This window comes from Xenopus tropicalis, chromosome 3, assembly GCF_000004195.4.
Source record: "Xenopus tropicalis strain Nigerian chromosome 3, UCB_Xtro_10.0, whole genome shotgun sequence".
In the NCBI taxonomy this organism is placed as follows: Eukaryota; Metazoa; Chordata; class Amphibia; order Anura; family Pipidae; genus Xenopus; species Xenopus tropicalis.
The window spans coordinates 128,353,190-128,374,218 of record NC_030679.2 but is presented as its reverse complement, the minus strand read 5'-3'; the positions used below and the strand labels follow the sequence as shown (position 1 = coordinate 128,374,218).

At 39.2% G+C, this 21,029-nt stretch overlaps 1 protein-coding gene across 1 annotated transcript in view; it reads left to right on the top strand.

Moving 5' to 3' along the window:
* Positions 1-5,022: 5,022 nt before the first annotated feature.
* Positions 5,023-21,029, top strand: part of LOC116409556 (putative olfactory receptor 2B3) — a 103,582-nt gene continuing 87,575 nt past the window's right edge. The window contains exons 1-2 of the mRNA XM_031898232.1: positions 5,023-5,146; positions 8,593-9,104. Coding sequence (XP_031754092.1) covers positions 5,023-5,146; positions 8,593-9,104 — 636 coding nt within the window. The remainder of the gene's footprint in view (positions 5,147-8,592; positions 9,105-21,029) is intronic.

Genomic DNA, 21,029 nt, shown 5'->3' with positions numbered 1-21,029 from the left:
TAATGTATTTTTACTTGACATAACACAAGAAGCTTGTTCCCATTTCTCAAAGGTTTCGCAAATGAAAAACCAAACAACTTCAAAATGTTTATACTTTTTTGCATTTTCCAATCATGGAGAAAAACAGCCTCCTCTTTTCATCATATTTTTCTTGATTTATGTGACTGTAGTATTATTGAATCTGGTCATAATTGTTGTTATATACTTGGATAGTCACTTACACACCCCTATGTACTTCTTTCTGTGCTCCCTGGCCTTTGTAGATATCTGTTACCCTACTGTCACTCTCCCTAAACTGATGGACATTTTGCTTTCAGGGAATAACTCAATATCCTTTGTGCAATGTTTTACTCAAATGTACTTTTTTGTGGCATTTTCTGGGTTAGAAGTAACTTTATTGTCTTCTATGGCATATGATCGCTATGTTGCTATTTGCAAGCCCTTAAGGTATCACGTCATTATGAACAGGAAATTTTGTGCACTGGTGATTGCAGGGACCTGGATTTCTGGCTTTGCTAACGCAGCCTTTTTTACAAGTCAAGTATCAAAGCTATTAATTTGTGGTTCCAATAAGATCAGACAGTTTTTCTGTGACATTAAGGCTGTGGCCGACATCTCCTGTGATAGAACTGCATTTTACAATGCCATTTATGTGGAAGTATTTTCATTTGGACTCATGACATTTTCTCTAAATGTAATATCATATATAAATATAATAAGAAACATACTACATATTAAGTCCAAACATGGCAGACAAAAGACTTTCTCCACTTGCACCTCCCACTTTACTGTTCTGATCGTTTTTTATGGCAGTATATTCTGGATGTACATGAGGCCGCCTTCAGAATCGGAGAACCTGGACCCTGTATTCTCTGTGCTTTATCTTGGGGTGACTCCCATGTTAAACCCCCTCATATATAGTCTAAGGAATAAAGAAGTAAAGAATGCTCTGATAAGAACTGTAATGAAGAACCGTCTATAGCTACATTTCAGTGTCTTAAAATTATAGACAAGCAAGCCAGTTCTAGGTTGCTCTAGCAGTAGCAGCATTTTTCCATTTTTACCTGTTTTGTCCAAGTTTACCAATTACACCTAACAAACTGTCTTGGTGTGTTGCATGGAAGACCTTTGAAATTGTGCATTCCCAAATAGATAAAAAGATCTTGCCTGAATATTAATATCATCCAGCAGCAGCACTTGGTGAAACAAGATTTTTTTGGTATCACCAATCACTTCTGAATTGGTAACATTTAAGCAGCAGACATCTCACACCAATTATTTCTTTTCAACTCTTTTTTATCCCTATATTTACACTGCACTTTTTTAAAACATTTTATAGGCCTCCATTTGAGGTCCAAAGCTTGATTAGCTGAACCTTACCTAATAACAAGATTACAGATATACCCTATGGGCAGAGTTCACCTGCTTTTGTAACATTCTCTGCTCTTCTGGGAAGGCTTCCCGCTACTAGATTGTGTAACATTAAATTAGGAATTGTTAAGACTTTCATCATACTCTGTAGCTTTGAAGTCTGCTTTCAGTGAAACCAGGCACCCTAGGCCAAACCATGAAAAAGACTATTATTATTATCCACCATTATGCATTCAGTCAGGGTTATTGACCTGGCATCAACCCAACCCTTACTTGTCCATCAGACTACCTAATGAAGATGCTGTAGTGAGTGTGTAGACATTGCTTCAAGAGACTCCATAGAAAGTGTTTCAAATTAGCTCATTTACTATATGAATATACATTATAGTCATATAATAGGAAATCATTGTTGTGTGTGACTATTTTTAGGAATATATGTGGGGGGGCAACTAATATAAATTCTTCTCAAAATTCGGATTAGTTCAACCTGAGCCTCCCATTTCATTGCTTTAGTTCTCTCTAGGAGCTACAGTTCTATAGTATTGTAAGCTACCCTATATAACACTTTGATCTTTTGATCAAGGCAGGACAGTCTTGGGGGCACATTTATGAATGCTTGAGTATTCGTATCCCAAAACCATGCAGGAGTGCCCAAACTGTTGCGTGGTTTCTCCACCTGAATAGTCCGATTCCCGCAAATCGGGTTTTTCTTTTTTCACAACCAAAAAATAAAACTCTTGGCACCTAAAACCTGCCAAAATTTTTGTTTTTTTGGTTGGGGAAAAGAAAAACCCGATTTGCACGAATCGGACAATTTGGATGAAGAGACCATGTAAGAGTTTGGGAACTGTTGAATGGTTTTGGGATACAAATGCTGGGGCCCGAAGGCTTGAGCGTTCAGAAATGTGCCCCTATGTGTTGTAGTTTTGTACCTACTGTAAATTATTATGTCAGCCCCATAACATCAGGTAATTATCCCTGGGCAGTAGTGATGAGCGATTTTTTTGCCAGATATGGATTCATAGCTAAATTCGCATCAAAAACTGCAACTACTGTACGTCCTTCATTTCTATAAGCAGGGTTTACCTTCCAAAGCTGACTTAAGGGAAAAATGAGGATACCCCTAGAACTAAATTGTCTCTTTAATCGAAGACAATACAGAGGAAATGCTGAATATTTCTCCAGTAGGGACAGGAGGAAGAACCAAAAGGGACATCAATTGAATCACACAAGATATTTCCTACTCATGACATGGTCATTTTGGAACTGAAACCCCTGGGTTGATGTGGTCATCTCAGCACATGAAATATTAAAATGTATCACACACCTGTTTACTAATACAGTTATGTGGGTCATTTATGCCCCACCCTATTTCTGTGTAATATAGTTTATTATTTAAACATATTTTAAGATATAAAAAAAACCTAATATTAAGGATTTTTTAATTTTTTTTCTATTATTAACCTAGTCTAGTCACCAGTCCCTGTAGTTTTAAACTTTTTGTGAAATGGGATGTAGAACACAATGATAGCATTAAAGGGCAAGGTAAGTCATATTCACTGGGGAGGTGTCCAGTTTGGAACCCTTAGTGAATATAATGGCTTATCTTGGACCGCAACAGGCTCTCCCCTTCAATGAAAGATTTGACATAGAAGATAAAAGCTAAGAGGAGATGGGGTCCAAGGTTAGTATTTATATTCAGTGGGGGGTAGTTTACAATATGGTATGTATATACAAGGATACAGAGCTCTGTACAATCTTACAATGTATAAAATACACACAGGGATGACAAGTATTATAATTAATAAAATAAATAAGTATAAATACACAGAGATTAAGTGCCATGTGGCAACAGACAGTAGGAAACAGGTCCCTGACCCATAGAGCTTGTACTAAGTGCCTGTATGTGTCAGGACCTGCCTGTACCAGAACTCTGGACTGTATGTTAGGCAGGTTCAGCATTACCTCACTGAGCCACTGGAGACCTTGAGCACCCAGCCCTGAACTTTCTGTTAACCCCTCTTCTTTGCTTCTGTGTTTACGTTCACCTTCTTCTCCCTTAATTAGCCCAGGTGGTTGTAATCAGTCAATTAACGGGCTTTATAAGCCTGTCACAAGCAACCCCTGGTTGCTTGATCATTGAGCCTTTTACATTCCAGTGACCTTACCTGCTTGTTCCAGTCCCTGTTCCTGCCTGACTCCTGCCCGCATACCTGCCTGATTCCATTCTCCTTACCCTGTTCTACTACTCCTGTTCCTGACCTCTGTTTGATCTCCCGGTATTGACCTCGGCCTGATTATTGGACTCTCCCTGCCTTCAGCCTGCCTTTGACCACTGCCTGTTATTCCGGACCCTTCTTGTTCGCTGCCAGTCCAGACCCTCTGCCTGTTTTACGGATTGTTTTGTCTTCTGCCTGCCTCTGACCACTGGCCTGTTGTAAGGACTTCCATATTCTTATTACTCAATTTTCATTAATAAATCATGTTTCAGCAACATAACTTGTTTCCTGGCTATCCACAAGCGCAGTACCCCCTGTACCCATATTACACGGCATATAAGCTCCTACCTGCCAGCCACTCACCTGTGGCTGCGCCTGACAGTATGGTATCTGCATGACCATCTAGCATTCTTGCATGGCTGCATGTCCCCCCATAGGTGGTGATATCATCAGGAGGTGTCACTGACAGGGTGGAGGTATTGCTTATATAATTACTAGTGATGAGCAAATCTGTCCCATTTCGCTTCACTGGAAAATTTGCAATCTTTCAAAAGATTTGTGAAACAACGATAAATTTGTGAAACAGCAAAAATGTCCTACAGCAAAAAAAAAAATATTGCAACAATTTTTTTTACGCAGGTGTAAAGATGTAGAATATTAAAAGTACGAGATTAAACACATACTTAGATAGTGTTTTATCATAGGATCCCTATTCTGAAACTAAGGGGCAGAGTTATCAAAATGTGAGTTTAAACACTCTAAATAGGAACACCAGGGGTTTACTGAACAGTCTGATGCCCAATTTGCATTTATTTTGCCAAACTATGGGCACCCAAATGGATATTGCAGACAAAATTTCCATCACACATCTGAAAAGATGGCTGCTGCATTATAAGCACCTGGTATGTGTATTATGTGCCATAAGACCTCCTAATAGTATGGAGACCCTAGAAAACCATTATTTTCTAAAAGAACACATTCTTACAATGCCAAAATGGGTACATACATCTTTCTACTACAAACTATAAAGCTATGCTAAACATAGCAGACTTTATGAATTTATGAAAAACATTCTAAATATGAATGCCAGAGGTCTACTCTACTGAAGAGTTTGATGCCCAATATGCATAGATTTACCAAACTATGTGGTGTACAGAGGAACCCAAATGAAAATAAAGTGTTTGAATTTTCACGTCTGACAAGCTGGATGCTGCAGTATAAGCACCATTATGTGCTACGGACAGTAGTGAAGAGGAGCCCGTAAACTGCCGGGAGTACCTTTTAGGTGTAGCAGGAGAGCCCCACCAACCCCGTTGGGGGCAAATTATACAAGGCTTTAGCTAAGATCTATAATCACAGAACCAGCTTGGGCACTTAAAACAAGCAGAAACCAGAATTTAAATTCGAATTTAGCAACAAATGTGACATCAGCATGTCTGCTGACGTCATGTCACAGCGCCGAGTGGCATCAGCGTTACTGTGCATGCCTCCAGAGTGCTTTGAGGACGGACGCCCACAGGAGCACGCTTCACCAGAAGAGACCGGGGTGCATCAAGGTAGGAATGAGCACCAGTCTCCTGGTGCTCCTTACATTATGGAGCCCTTAGCAGTTTTAAAAGCTGCTCCTATGCTTTCCAAAAGGGAAGTGCTGTAGATCGTAGAATCTACGATCTGTGGCACTTCAGTCCCTTTATCCACAGATCATAGACTCTCTGATCTGTGGCACTTAAAGGGTTAAACGAGTTTACAACCCATGAAAATACACATAGTAATTAATCTGCCTCTTCATTTTCCAGTTTAGCTCTTTCTCAAGTGTCACAAGTGTAGTGTGTTCACTTCACAATAAAAACAGCAGATTATCAACACACTGCAAGTAGCTGTCTGATGTATCCTCTACTAAAGAATCAAATATTTAAGTTTCTTTCCAATCTGGGACCTGATAGAGTCTCAGGAATCTCTCTGTATCTATATAGAGAGATTCCTGGGGCTCTATCACGTCCCAGATACCTCCATCCCACAGGCAGGGGTTGAAGAGTTTGGAAATATAGAGGGTGTGGGCTTAAGAATCTGTTGAGGATTTGGGATATGTAATTTGGAATGGGAAGAAGGGTCCCAAACTCAAATTCTGCAGTTATAGCACTGGTTGGGTGGGTCAGATTTGGTCCTCAGTATAATCCACCCCAGCTCAACTACTTTTTCAATCACAGTCATTGTTAACTAAAAGAAAATACTATGTTGTAGCAAATAAAAAAAATCAGCAAAAAGTACAATGTAAATCCAGTAATAGGCATTCTATATTCACTAATGTATACTAAGGGGCACATTTACTAATCCACGAATCCGAATCCGAATGGGAAAAATTCGGATTGGAAACGGCGGGCAAAACTTTCAGACTTTGCATGATTTTGGAAGCCTCCCATAGGACTCAATGGCACTCTGCAGCTCCAACCCAGCCCAAGGAAAGTCTCCCATAGGGCTCAATGGCACTCTGCAGCTCCAACCTGGCCCAAGGAAAGTCTCCCATAGGGCTCAATGGCACTCTGCAGCTCCAACCCGGCCCAAGGAAAGTCTCCCATAGGGCTCAATGGCACTCTGCAGCTCCAACCCGGCCCAAGGAAAGTCTCCCATAGGGCTCAATGGCACTCTGCAGCTCCAACCCGGCCCAAGGAAAGTCTCCCATAGGGCTAAATGGCACGCTGCAGCTCCAACCCGGCCCAAGGAAAGTCTCCCATAGGGCTCAATGGCACTCTGCAGCTCCAACCCGGCCCAAGGAAAGTCTCCCATTGGGCTCAATGGCACTCTGCAGCTCCAACCTGGCCCAAGGAAAGTCTCCCATAGGGCTCAATGGCACTCTGCAGCTCCAACCTGGCCCAAGGAAAGTCTCCCATAGGGCTCAATGGCACTCTGCAGCTCCAACCTGGCCCAAGGAAAGTCACGATACTGAAGCTTGAATGAATCCGAAACTTTCGTACTCGGCGCGACGGCTACAAAAAAGTTGCGACAATTTGCGCAAGTTGTAATGGCTACGAAAAAGTCGCAACAATTTACGAAAAAGTCGTAACGCCTACGAAAAAGTCGCGACAATTTACGAAAAAAATGCAAAATACCGATCATTACGAAAAAAATTCGGACACTTTTCGGACGTTTGTGGATTAGTAAATGTGCCCCTAAATGTTGTATTTTCCATGCAGGTGAATATCCCTTTAAAATACAATATTCTTGCATTAATCAGTCTCTGGAGATTCACTCAAAGTAGATTCTCCCAGTTCTATTTAAAGCTGGTGAATTAGCTGGAGCCCTGGGGTTTCTCAGGTAAAATGTACCTCTGCCAGCAGAAGGAACTATAAAAGTCACAGACGTGGATGCCTAATCAGAAGCCATATTGCTTATCCTATCAGCTCACCATACTGTATTCCTCCCAGCAGCGCTCAGGTATTTTTCCTTTGTTGAAGACTTTTTGATCTGTTTCAGACACTCAGATAATGGTCTCAGCACTGTCACTTCTATTGGGAGAAAATGAAATGTACGTACAGAAAAAACAGAAAAAAATCTTTGGTAAAAGGACAACATACAGCTCCATTTATACTTTGTTCCATTTAGCACAATTGTAGTATACACTACACTTTTATCAATTATTTTGAATATTCCTAAACAGTAACATGTACAGAGGTTGGCTTTCCAAAAACCATGGCCAGGCCGGAGTAAACCAGGCTTTTCCTTAGTAAGCCTCCTACAAGGATCTTACTCATAGGCCTACTGTATGGTTACATTCCTTGTAGTATAAAAAGCCATTTATGTTACTATAATAATCATTTTTCTTTAGTTCTGCCTGGTAGAGAGCTTTATGTTTGCCTCACCAAATTAAGCTCAAATTAAGCCACTTAATGTCTGTGAATGCAGATACGTCTTCACTGGCCGGTGCAACTCTGGAACACAAAGAGCAGAAGGAATCAGGAAGGGTAAAATCATCCAATTTGTATTGTACCCATGTACAACTAAGGCATCTATGTTTTTAATGTTTATATTAAAGATTGGATAATTTTACCCATCTTTTGTTGCTTGTGCTCTGGAGTAGTACCAGCCATTGAAGACTTATCTGCTCTGCTTCCGCTGCCTTTTCCAATCTCCTTTCTATGCCCTATAACCACCAAAGAGTATTCAGCAGAGGTGATACAAGAGGTGTACAAAACAAATTGGGTGTATGGACAATGCCTGCACATAAGAGCTCTATAAAACTTATCAGCTGCTCTCTTCTGCAGGTCCTGCATTTATGACTAAACACATCCCACATAACAGTCAGTTTCTTCTTTTGTTAGTGGACCTATAGAGACCACAAATAAAACATATATTTAAGTTTTTAGTCTGCATCATATCTTAACCTGTTTTACTGAGCCTCAGCAGTGAATAAAACCTATGTACTGAGACATGTATTGCCTACACAATATTTCAGTCCTACTTGTCTGATTTTCATAATGTGCTATTTTGACATGTGCTGACATATCTCAAGGCTACTGATGCATGACAAGCCAGATGGAGGATGTGGATCAGAATGGGAACTATTTGCACTTAGAATGTGTTGTATCCCAAAATATGAAATAAGATCAAAGGGATGAATATATTTACAGTTTTTACATGTGCACTTGCATTACTCTACAATACCATAACATGACTGGAAATGAAGTAAGAAATGTCACATTGCAGAGAGAATTCCACCTCTTGGCATTTCTAAGTCATGAAAAACTACAACTTCTGATCTTTGTTTGGGTGCTACTGATGTACATTCTAACTGTATGTGCAAACCTTATCATTACTGCACTTGTATGTTTGGTGCCCCGCCTGCACACTCCAATGTACTTTTTCCTCTGCAACTTGTCTGTCCAAGACATTGTCTATGTCACTGCCATATTGCCAAAGCTTCTGGCCATCACTATAACAGGAGACAACGGCATTTCTTTCCTGGGCTGTATAACTCAGCTGTATCTACATGTATTATGTGTTACAGTGGATTATCTTCTCCTGACCTCCATGGCTTATGATCGCTATGTAGCCATCTGTATCCCCATGCGCTACTCTCTCATCATGCAGAAATACATATGCCTTCTTCTTGCCTTTGTTCCCTGGATCATTGGTGCTACAAGTGCATCCATGTTTTCTTGGCTTGTTTCTAATTTATCATTTTGCGACCATCAAGAAATCAGTCATTTCTTTTGTGAGCTTAAAGCCATACTGGAGCTCTCTTGCAGTGGCACTGGAAATATTAAAATTGCATTAATTGTAGTATGTATAGCTTTTGGACTCATACCCTTTGGTTTAATTTTGATCTCTTATGGAAACATTATATATTCTGTCTCAAAGATCCGAACTTCAGCAGGAAAACTCAAGACCTTCTCCAGCTGCTGCTCCCATCTCACAGTTGTGGTTCTGTTCTGTGGGACGTGTTTATGTTTGTACATGAAGCCAGATTCTGGGAATCCCCAAGAAATGGATAAGCTGCTGTCTCTACTGTATGTGGCTGTAACTCCATTACTAAACCCATTAGTGTATAGTTTAAGGAACAAAGATATTATCAATGCCATTAAAAATATAATAAAGCTGTATTTCTAATACAAACACTTGGCAGTTAATAATAAATAATGCAAACAATTGTGTTCTTATATAGACCCAGTTATGCACAGAGAGATTCTGCTCCCAAGAACAAACTGCCTGTACTGTTTTGATGTACAAGATTAAGGAAAAGGAAGTTATAGGCCACCTTAGTGATTATTGGATGCAGTTGTAACTCATACGTAGGACAATAACCATATACTTGCCTGTTGCACAACAAAAAATTCTTAATATTGAAAGTTCAATATGACAAAACTTGACTCCATATATATCGTTCACACTATGATGCTGAAATAAACATAGGGTAATGGTTCCCAAGTTGGTGGGTGCCCGGAACTACCAGTGAACTAAAGATTAATCAGGGTAAGATTTGGGGTGAACACTTAGGGGCACATTTACTAATCCACGAACGTCCGAAAAGTGTCCGAATGCGTTTTTTTCGTAATGATCGGTATTTTGCGACTTTTTCGAGCGCTCAATACGAAAAAGTCGCAACAATTCGCGAAAGTCGTAATGGTTATGAAAAAGTCGCAACAATTCACGAAAGTCATAATGGCTATGAAAAAGTCGCGACAATTCACGAAATTTGTAATGGCTATGAAAAAGTCGCGACAATTCGCGCAAGTCGTAACGGCTACAAAATAGTCGCAAAAAATACGAAAAAATCGCAAAATGTTTGTTTTCCAATCAAAATTTTTCCCATTCAGATTTGTGGATTAGTAAATCAGCCCCTTAGTTTCTGACCTAGATATAAATGGCGCTATGGCTAAAATTGTATACTTATATGTCACATTTTATGAACCAAATTGAGCCTTGACCAAATAATGGACCTCAGAGACTCAACATGCAATGCAGTAATAGTTAAAACATGATTTTATAAGTTACATCTGCTCTAAAACTAAACTGCTGTTATGGATCAAAAAGAAACAAGCACTTGCTTTCATAAATGTCACTAGTCGGCCTATCCTGCCCACACACCTTCCATAGTTGAGAGCCTGGGTACATAGTACTGGTAACTGAAGCATAGGGCATACTAGGGTCACAAACAATAAAAAACCCTTCTCATCAAAGGGATGCCATGTCAGCACCGCTGTTCACATGTGTTGGAATTTTTAGGGAAGGTATTTCTTGATAGCAACTAAACAACAAAGACCCAGGACTTGGAGGTCTGTAATATATTTGTATTTATAGTCTTTTGAGGACTTTATGAATCTAACCATCCCATTACTAAGAAATGGAAATACTGACAAAGTGGATTAGGGGCTTACACATAGTTTACTTGACAGGGTCAACATATACTGTACGTTTTCATATGCAAAGTCTGCACGTGTATTTTATTCTTCATTCAGCAGAAATGTCATCATAGAAAAACAGTTACCTGGTTGTCACTAAACAAGATCTCCTATAGCACAACAGTAAACAAATTGAAAGTGCATTGGAAGTCTGGGAAGGATATAAGCGTATGTCTCGGAGATCAAAATTCTTCCTTTCTATTGCTTACTTTCACCCAGCTGGTATGTCCTTACCATGATCTCCCAAATTATTATTATATTATATAGATTAAGAACTGCCTGCACCAAGCCAGAAATACAAACATCTGTAGAGACACTGGCCCAGTTAATCACATGGAATCCCTTTTACTTCACAGTTCAGTAACTTACCCTAATTTAGTGCTCAAACAGGGCATTATTGAGTTAGAGAGGGTCCAGAGAAGGGCAACTAAGCTGGTAAAGGGTATGGAAAGTCTCAGTTATGAAGAAAGACTGGCCAAGTTGGGGTTGTTTACACTGGAGAAGAGGCGCTTAAGAGGTGACATGATAACTATGTATAAATATATAAGGGGATCATATAATAACCTTTCTAATGTTTTATTTACCAGTAGGTCCTACACATGGCAGAGATAAGTTCAGTTGTGAGGTATGAATTGAATAATAATAATGCAATAATATCTGCCATCAAAACTGGTCATCCATCCCAAGACTTAGGAGATAGTAGAGTCATTTACATTGCAGAACGCAGCATGCAACGTGCAAAATAAAGGCCACAATCAGCCATTTTTGCTCTTTGCCTGATGCATCCTGCATTGTCTGATAGAATGAAATGGTGAAATTTTGGTGCAAGTGTGTGGAAAATTTGGCTAGTGACAAAATAGTTCATTTTGATGAGAACCATAATGTTAACTCATTACTGCTGGAGAATGACATTAAGTTTTCTAAATAAGGGATTTTTCTGCAGTGTGCACTTTTCTCATATACAGGTATCAGACCCCTTATCCAGAAACCCATTATCCAGAAAGTTCTGAATTACGGAAAGCCCATCTCCCATAGACTCCATTTTAATCAAATAATTCACATTTTTAAAAATGATTCCCTTTTCTCTATAATAATAAAACAGTACCTGTACTTGATCCCAACTAAGATATAATTACCCCTTATTGGGGGCAGAACAGCCCTATTGGGTTTATTTAATGGTTAAATGATTCCCTTTTCTCTGTAATAATAAAACAGTACCTGTACTTGATCCCAACTAAGATATAATTACCCCTTACTGGGGGCAGAACAGCCCTATTGGGTTTATTTAATGGTTAAATGATTCCCTTTTCTCTGTAATAATAAAACAGTACCTGTACTTGATCCCAACTAAGATATAATTACCCCTTATTGGGGGCAGAACAGCCCTATTGGGTTTATTTAATGGTTAAATGATTCCCTTTTCTCTGTAATAATAAAACAGTACCTGTACTTGATCCCAACTAAGATATAATTACCCCTTACTGGGGGCAGAACAGCCCTATTGGGTTTATTTAATGGTTAAATGATTCCCTTTTCTCTGTAATAATAAAACAGTACCTGTACTTGATCCCAACTAAGATATAATTACCCCTTATTGGGGGCAGAACAGCCCTATTGGGTTTATTTAATGGTTAAATGATTCCCTTTTCTCTGTAATAATAAAACAGTACCTGTACTTGATCCCAACTAATATATAATTAATCCTTGTTGGAGGCGAAACAATCCCATTAGGTTTAATTACTGTTTAAATAATATTTTTAGCAGACTTTAGGTAGGAGATCCGAATTACGGAAAGCCCCCTTATCTGGAAAGCCTCGGGTCCCTAGCATTCTGGATAATGGGTCCCATACCTGTACCACAAAATCAAATAAGCTGCTTTCTTAGACTTGGAGGAGGTCACTTGGAATTACTGGACTTGTAGAAAACTGGCAAGATGAACTCTATGTATGTCATAGGTTCAAAGTCATTATGAAGAAAGGGGTTAATCAGAAATGATCAGTGATTTCCTATTTATAGATTTTTTTAGTAAAATAAACTCAGTTATACCTCTGAAGAAAAATGGGCATTATTTACTAAAAGTAGAGATGATACTTCTTGGTGCCAGCAAACCATGTCAACAAATGCCAAAAAATTAGGGATCCTTGATTATATGGGTTTAAACTCCCCAAATGGATACAACTGATACACGTCTATAGTGAGAATACAGGTCTATGGTGAGAATACAGGTCTATAGTGAGAATACACGTCTATAGTGAGAATCTATAGTGAGAATCTATGATGTATCTAGCCAGAGGATGTCCCAAACAGTTTGATTATAGGCAGAAACCCCAGCTTTAGGGGTTTGCTATCTGCTACCTCTAAGGGATTGACTTTTTAGGAACTAAAATTGAAATTAGTTTCTTCCGCCTGTCCCAGCCTCCTCCTTTCTCCTTTCACACTTTCAAAAAGTAGAGTTGATGGATGTATAAACTGGTAGAGATGTAGCGAACCTCACAAAAAAAGTTCGCGAACCCGTTCGCGAACTTCCGCCAAAAAGTGCGAACTTTTGCGAACTTTGCGAACCCCATAGACTTCAATGGGAAGGCGAACTTTAAAAACTAGAAAAGCCATTTCTTGCCAGAAAACTGATTTTAAAGTTGTTTAAAGGGTGCCACGACCTGGACAGTGGCATGCAGGAGGGGGATCAAGGGCAAAAATTTCTCTGAAAAATACGTTGTTGACATAGCGTTGCGTTTTGTGCTGTAAAGGGCAGAAATCACACTACATTTCTAAACTTGTGTAATAAACTGCTTTAAAACGTCCGGCGTCTACATGCCAATCAAGTTGTGTAACGGTTACAGCCGGTTCACACGCAAAGACAAAACGCCGCAGTAGTGGATACGGAATATATTATTGCTGGTGGAAAAACATCGCTCAGGTGATTTTATTGCAATGCAATGTCACTACTACTATGAACAACAGCAAACAGCACTGGACATGTTAAAGAACAGTAAGTTAAATAAAAAAAAATTAATAATAAAAAAAAGTGATCTCTGGTTGGTGCTGGTGGTGAACTACTAGGAGCAGCACACCAGTCCCCCACAGCTAGACTAATAGCACTGGGCTCTATAAATTACAGTAGCAAAGTAAAAAAACACAAATAAAAAACGTGAATGTGAATGTGTGGTTGATGCTTAGTGCACTACTATGAGCAGCACAGCTGTCTCCAACACACACAGACGGAGCTGCAGTACACAATGAAAAGAAGAGTAACAGTAATCAGAAAATAAAAGCAGTCCTTACAAGGACTATTGGGTTACAGCAGATGAGATCAGCAGGACAGCTGCCCACAGCAGCTACATACAGAGCAGTAGAAAGTAGATTACTAGTCAGCAAAGCTACCTAAACTGTCCCTCAAACCCCTGCACAGCTCTCTCCCTATGCTAACTCATCAAGCACACACAGGCAGAATGTAAAATGGCTGCTGGGCTTCGGTTTAAATATGGAAGGGAGTGGTCCAGGAGGGAGAGCTGCCTGATTGGCTGCTATGTATCTGCTGGCTCTGGGGTGAGAGGTCAAAATTTGGCTCCAGCTAAGGCGAACCCAAAATTGCGAACTTCGCTAAAAGTTCGCGAACTTGCGAACTTGCGAACACCCGATTTTCGTGCGAATTAGTTCTCCGGCGAACAGTTCGCTACATCCCTATAAACTGGCACGTTTTAGGAGTCAAGTGCAAACAAGGGTGCAAGTGGTAAGGCCCAGCACCTTACAAAATGACCACAGCATTCTGCACTCCAAAATAGAACTCAGAGACCTGCTTCTATTCCCTTTGAATACAGCCCTGCCTGCAATGGCAACACTGTGTTCATGAGGGGTAGGCAGAGGCACATAGGCGGAAACACTACAAGTGATCATAAGGGTGTCCCACCAAGCTTGGAAAGGGGATCACTGAAGAGGTAGTACAATATTCACTACTTTCTTGAGTTGTGCCATAATTTACTTCAGCTGTACATTGGGGAGACCTTAAGAGTAACCTGACTAATTAAACCCTTCAGATAAAAGACCTTTGGATGGAGTCATAGAGCACTTTCTGCATTCAAAGTTCCTATAGATAGGACTGTTTTTCCTATAGTAGAGGGATAACCATCTTCATGTTACTCTGAATGCTACACTGCTCGGTGAAATGTAAGTTGCATTATGTTTGCAGGGTAATAATGCAATAAATTCTTATAAAAAGGTGAAAATAGCTGAAATTGTAATTTAGAATTTCTTAAGCCCCAGTAAGATTTGTAATTTTATTTTAAATGTTGCTTTCAAATACAAAATCATTTAAATAAGTGCTGTGCTAAAATATATCACTGACAATCTACTCTGTCCTGTCAATGAAAAACAACTCGATATAAGACTTTAGACTGACTAACCTTAATTTGGAGGAAACTAACTGAACCTTTGGCAACTTCAGCTCATATAATCCAAAGGCAGAATGTAAAGCAAAAAAATAAAACTGATCATCCAGAAGTTTAAGCTAAAGAGCAATAAACATTAAAGAGACAAAACCTCACTGTGTATTGGATAAGATGACCCTCAACACAAACACCCTCCATAATCATCCCAGCCAAAGGCCTTACTACCCAGTCATAGCACTTGCTTCAAAAGCACCAAGGCCATTGTGCTTATCTGAAGACAATTGCTGCAAATTGGATTTTTTTTTCTTCAAATGCGTTTATCCAGATTAGCAAGAAGTATTTGCAGTTGTTTCCTGTAATCATTACTAATTGTTTTACAGTAATGTATTTTATCGTGACATAACACAAGAAGCATTTTTCTATTTCTAACAGTGTCAAAATGTTTATACTTTTTTGCACTTTCCAATCATGGAGTAAAACAGCCTCTACTTTCCATAATATTTTTCTTGATTTATGTGACTGGCATTTTAGGGAATCTCGTTATAATAATTGTTATATACTTGGATAGTCACTTACACACCCCTATGTACTTCTTTCTCTGCTCCCTGGCCTTTGTAGATATCTGTTACCCTACTGTCACTCTCCCTAAACTGATGGACATTTTGCTTTCAGGCAATGACTCAATAACCTGCATACAATGTTTTACTCAAATGTACTTTTTCTTGGCCTTGGTTACTGTTGAAGCCATTATATTGTCCTCTATGGCATATGATCATTATGTTGCTATTTGCAAACCCTTAAGATATCACCTCATTATGAACAGGAGAATTTTTGTGCTGGTGATTGTAGGGACCTGTTTAGCTAGGTTTACTAATTCAGCATTGTTCATATGTCAGGTATCAAAGCTATTAGCTTGTGGTTCCAATAAGATCAAACAGTTTTTCTGTGACATTAAGGCCGTGGCTGACATCTCCTGTGATAGAACTGCATTTTATGGCGCCATTTATGCAGAAGCATTTTCATTTGGACTCATGACATTTTGTCTAAACGTAATATCCTATTTAAATATAATAAGAAACATACTACATATTAAGTCCAAACATGGCAGAAAAAAGACTTTCTCCACTTGTACCTCCCACTTTACTGTTCTGATCATTTTCTATGGGAGTACATTCTGGATGTACATGAGGATCAGAGAACCTTAACGCACTGTTTTCTGTACTTTATCTTGGGGTGACTCCCATGTTAAACCCCCTCATATATAGTCTACGGAATAAAGAAGTAAAGAATGCCCTGATAAGAATTGCGAGGAAGAACTGTCTATAGCTTTAGTTTAGTGTCTTAAACATAGAGATGAGCAAGCCATCACCAAGCACTTGGAACATTTTTATGTAAGGATGTCCGCCGATCCAAAGGTCTCCCCGTGCACGCGTCTAGTAACCGGTGCACGAGAACAAATGCGCGTTTAGTCGCGCGCGGTAAGACTGAAGGTCGGGCGTGCATGTACGCACGCTCCGGCATGCGTCTTGACGCAACACATATATGCGTCTTGTCGCCAGCCTGTAAATAGTCACAAATTACATGTGTTCTTTGCATGGTTATCAAGTTTACTCTGTGCCTGGCGTTTTCCCTATCCTGATCCTTCTGTTTTTAATCTCTGCCTGAATACCGCTTGTGAATCTGTTCTGCCTGCCTTGACTCTGACCCATTTGACCATCCCTTCGTTTGATCCTGCTGTGCTTCGTTTTTGGCTCTCCGGCCTCTCTCCACTACCGTGCTTCCTGTTCTCATCTTCAGGTAAGCCTCCGGTTAGTGTGAGATGTTTGTGGGCTTGCTCGCTACGACCCATCACTCGGCTTGATATCACTCTACAGCCTGACATTTTACCACTTCTAAAATTTTAAAATACCTGTTTTGTCCAGGTTTAGCAAACTGCATTAAAATCTAAAATTGTGCATTCCAGGTAGAAAAAGACAAAAATATATCTTGCCTGTATATCAATACTCTGCAGCACAAGGTAAAAAAGGATTTTATTATTAAGATTTTTATTATGCACCTATCTAGCCTCACCAATTATTAAGTAGCAGACAGAGAAACCCTTCCAACTCACACCAGTTATTTCTTTCCAGTTCTTTTTTATCCCTATATTTATCACATCACTCTATAGCAGTGTTTTTTTTAGACTTTTTCATAGGTCTCCACATGAGTTCCAAAGCTTTATCAACTCAACCTCACCAATAACAAGATTACAGATATACCCTATGGGCAGTAGACATATAGATACCTACCGGCCCAAAACCAAGGGTTTAAATATAAACTACTGTTGTGAGAATGCTTCCCACTACTAGATTTAGGGCTCTGGCACACGGGGAGATTAGATAGCAGCTGCTATCTTAAACAAACGGAGGGAGCTTCTAGGGCTGTGTACTCAGGTATGCTAAAGCTTTCTAAATAATAAATATAGCATTCTAGCTTCCACTAATGTGGCTAATCTATTGGCCACAATGGCCTTTTTCTTTAAGTACTTTGAATTTGAAGTTTCATATTGAGGACAGGAGGCAGAACCAATTGGGCCATCAAATGAATCAAACATGCTATTTCCTGCCCAGTGTTCATTTGCTGGTGTTGACATCTCATCACACACAAAATATGAGAATTTCACATGCACCTGCTAACTGATACAATAATACAGGCCAGTTGCAGATCATGGGTCACTAATGCGTATTTCCCTATTCCTTTGTATTAGAGGATATTATTATTAATTCTTTTAATGAATAAAAAAATGTAAATCCTATTAAGAAAAGATTGTTGTTTTTATTTTCTCTATTTACTTTTTTTATTAAACCGACTCTGACAACTTTTTTCTGCTATTTACCTATTCTGTGCATTTTTAAACTCAGTTTTTTGTTATTAAACTTTGACACCCCACAGTGAGTATAATGGCTTTAACCTTTGGCCCAACAGGCACTCCTCTTCAGTAAAAGATGAAACGGCCGTGGTACTTTCGACGCAAGCTCCTGCGCTGCCATCTAATTTTCCTAGGGGTTCCTTGCCATAATCGAAAAGTGCACAATAGGGTACACAGTGCACTAGCCCTGGACCACCCAAAAAGTTGCAAGAGGACTAATATAGTGTACATTCAGAGCCCATAGAACCCTTTGGCAATTCATTAAAGATGAGTTGACATAAAAGGTAAAAATCTAAGATAAGCACTGGCCCTGGTCCAAGGTTAGTTATATTCAGTGTTGGACATATAGAAATCTACATAATAATCCAGCATGCTTGCATATATACCAATAGGTGGTGTTACTGACAAGGTGGATGTATTGCTTATATAATAACCAGATTTCCCAGTAACCACTGAGTTTTTCTGCGTTTCACTGATTTACAGCAGGTAGAATATTGGAGTGTAAGATGGGTGGGTGATGAATAGACTTGTGTCTGTGGTTATTTTCACATAATAAAAATATGCTCCCGACTAATAGTTCTTGCTCCAATGTCCCCACGAACTTGCCAATGAGTGTTCCAACTGAGGACATTTGATTTTAGAAGGAATGTTCTTCTACTTTTGCCCATATAATATAAGCTATAATAAAGATGTGGAATCTTACAAATACATCATTAAACAAGTATGTTGATAGTTTTTAATGATAGGATCCCCATTCTGAAAATAAGTACTTACTTCTTGAAAGACAAATACCTATCGTGCATTGTTAAATTAACCATTAACACATTCCTATTCTGAAGATTAGAAATGAAAGGAGAAGATTCAGCTAAATTATAGTGCATAATGTATTACCTTAGGCATCCACAATATGGCATTAGAAATGAGCTGTTAGGGTTAAATTTGCTTGTTGTAAATGCACTTGGACACTGCACTCTGTGCAATAGGTATTCGGGGAAAAAAAATATTCAAATGTACAAACTAAGTTTACCTGTGCCAGAAAGCCCTTATACAATACAAATGAATGTCCCAATTCACCTCCCTTCTACAAACCGGATTCCAAAAAAGTTGGGACACTAAACAAATTGTGAATAAAAACTGAACGCAATGATGTGGAGGTGCCAACTTTTAATATTTTATTCAGAATAGAACATAAATCACGGAACAAATGTTTAAACTGAGAAAATGTACCATTTTAAGGGAAAAATATGTTGATTCAGAATTTCATGGTGTCAACAAATCCCAAAAAAGTTGGGACAAGTAGCAATAAAAAAAAAAAAAAGTAAATTTGAGCATAACGAAGAGCTGGAAGACCAAATAACACTAATTAGGTCAATTGGCAACATGATTGGGTATAAAAAGAGCTTCTCAGAGTGGCAGCGTCTCTCAGAAGCCAAGATGGGGAGAGGATCACCAATTCCCACAATGTTGCGCAGAAAGATAGTGGAGCAATATCAGAAAGGTGTTACCCAGCGAAAAATTGCAAAGATTTTGCATCTATCATCATCAACTGTGCATAACATCATCTGAAGATTCAGAGAATCTGGAACAATCTCTGTGCGTAAGGGTCAAGGCCGTAAAACCATACTGGATGCCCGTGATCTCCAGGCCCTTAAACGACACTGCACCACAAACAGGAATGCTACTGTAAAGGAAATCACAGAATGGGCTCAGGAATACTTCCAGAAACCATTGTCAGTGAACACAATCCTCCGTGCCATCCCCCGTTGCCAGCTGAAACTCTACAGTGCAAAGAAAAAGCCATTTCTAAGCAAGATCCACAAGCTCAGGCATTTTCACTGGGCCAGGGATCATTTAAAATGGAGTGTGGCAAAATGGAAGACTGTTCTGTGGTCAGACGAGTCATGATTCGAAGTTCTTTTTGGAAATCTGGGACGCCATGTCATCCTGACCAAAGAGGACAAGGACAACCCAAGTTGTTATCAACGCTCAGTTCAGAAGCCTGCATCTCTGATGGTATGGGGTTGCATGAGTGCGTGTGGCATGGGCAGCTTGCATGTCTGGAAAGGCAGCATCAATGCAGAAAAATATATTCAGGTTCTAGAACAACATATGCTCCCATCCAGACGTCATCTCTTTCAGGGAAGACCCTGCATTTTTCAACAAGATAATGCCAGACCACATTCTGCATCAATCACAACATCATGTCTGCGTAGGAGAAGGATCCGGGTACTGAAATGGACAGTCTGCAGTCCAGATCTTTCACCTATAGAGAACATTTGGCGCATCATAAAGAGGAAGGTGCGACAAAGAAGGCCCAAGACGATTGAACAGTTAGAGGCCTGTATTAGACAAGAATGGGAGAGCATTCCTATTCCTAAACTTGAGAAACTGGTCTCCTCAGTCCCCAGACGTCTGTTGAGTGTTGTAAGAAGAAGGGGAGATGCCACACAGTGGTGAAAATGGCCTTGTCCCAACTTTTTGGGGATTTGTTGACACCATGAAATTCTGAATCAACATATTTTTCCCTTAAAATGGTACATTTTCTCAGTTTAAACTTTTGTTCCGTGATTTATGTTCTATTCTGAATAAAATATTAGAAGTTGGGTGCTGGGTTTACTCGGATGGGTTGAACTTGATGGACAATGGTCTTTTTTCAACCCTATGTAACTATGTAACTATGTAACTATGTAACCTCCACATCATTGCGTTCAGTTTTTATTCACAATTTGTTTAGTGTCCCAACTTTTTTGGAATCCAGGTTGTACTATAAAACTAGAACTCGGCATCTTCCAGTAATTAGAAGCAAGACATATATAATATGCATTGAAAGAAAGACAACGACAAATGGTTGTCCATTATCAGAATAGGACATTAAGGGGTGGGATTTAATAAAACTCTTTTTTTTTAATTTGGATTTCAATTTTTAAGAAACCATGAAATTTCCACGAATGACAGTCATTTATCAAAAGATATGCCATATATTTTTATATTTTAATATAGTTATGCATATACCTGTAGTCATGAAATACCCTATATGATCTATAATTTCTCTCATTTTAACTACTGTAAAATCCACACATTTACTGCATTTTTTGTGGGATTAAGGCCACAAAAAAGTAATTTCACCCCAGAAAGACATATTTTTGGAAAACATGCATTCTCCAAAATTAAAATGGGTTAATATGTCTTTATATTCCAAACTAAAAAAAGCAAAGCTTCCCTTTCCAAGAATCACCTCAAAGCTCCCACT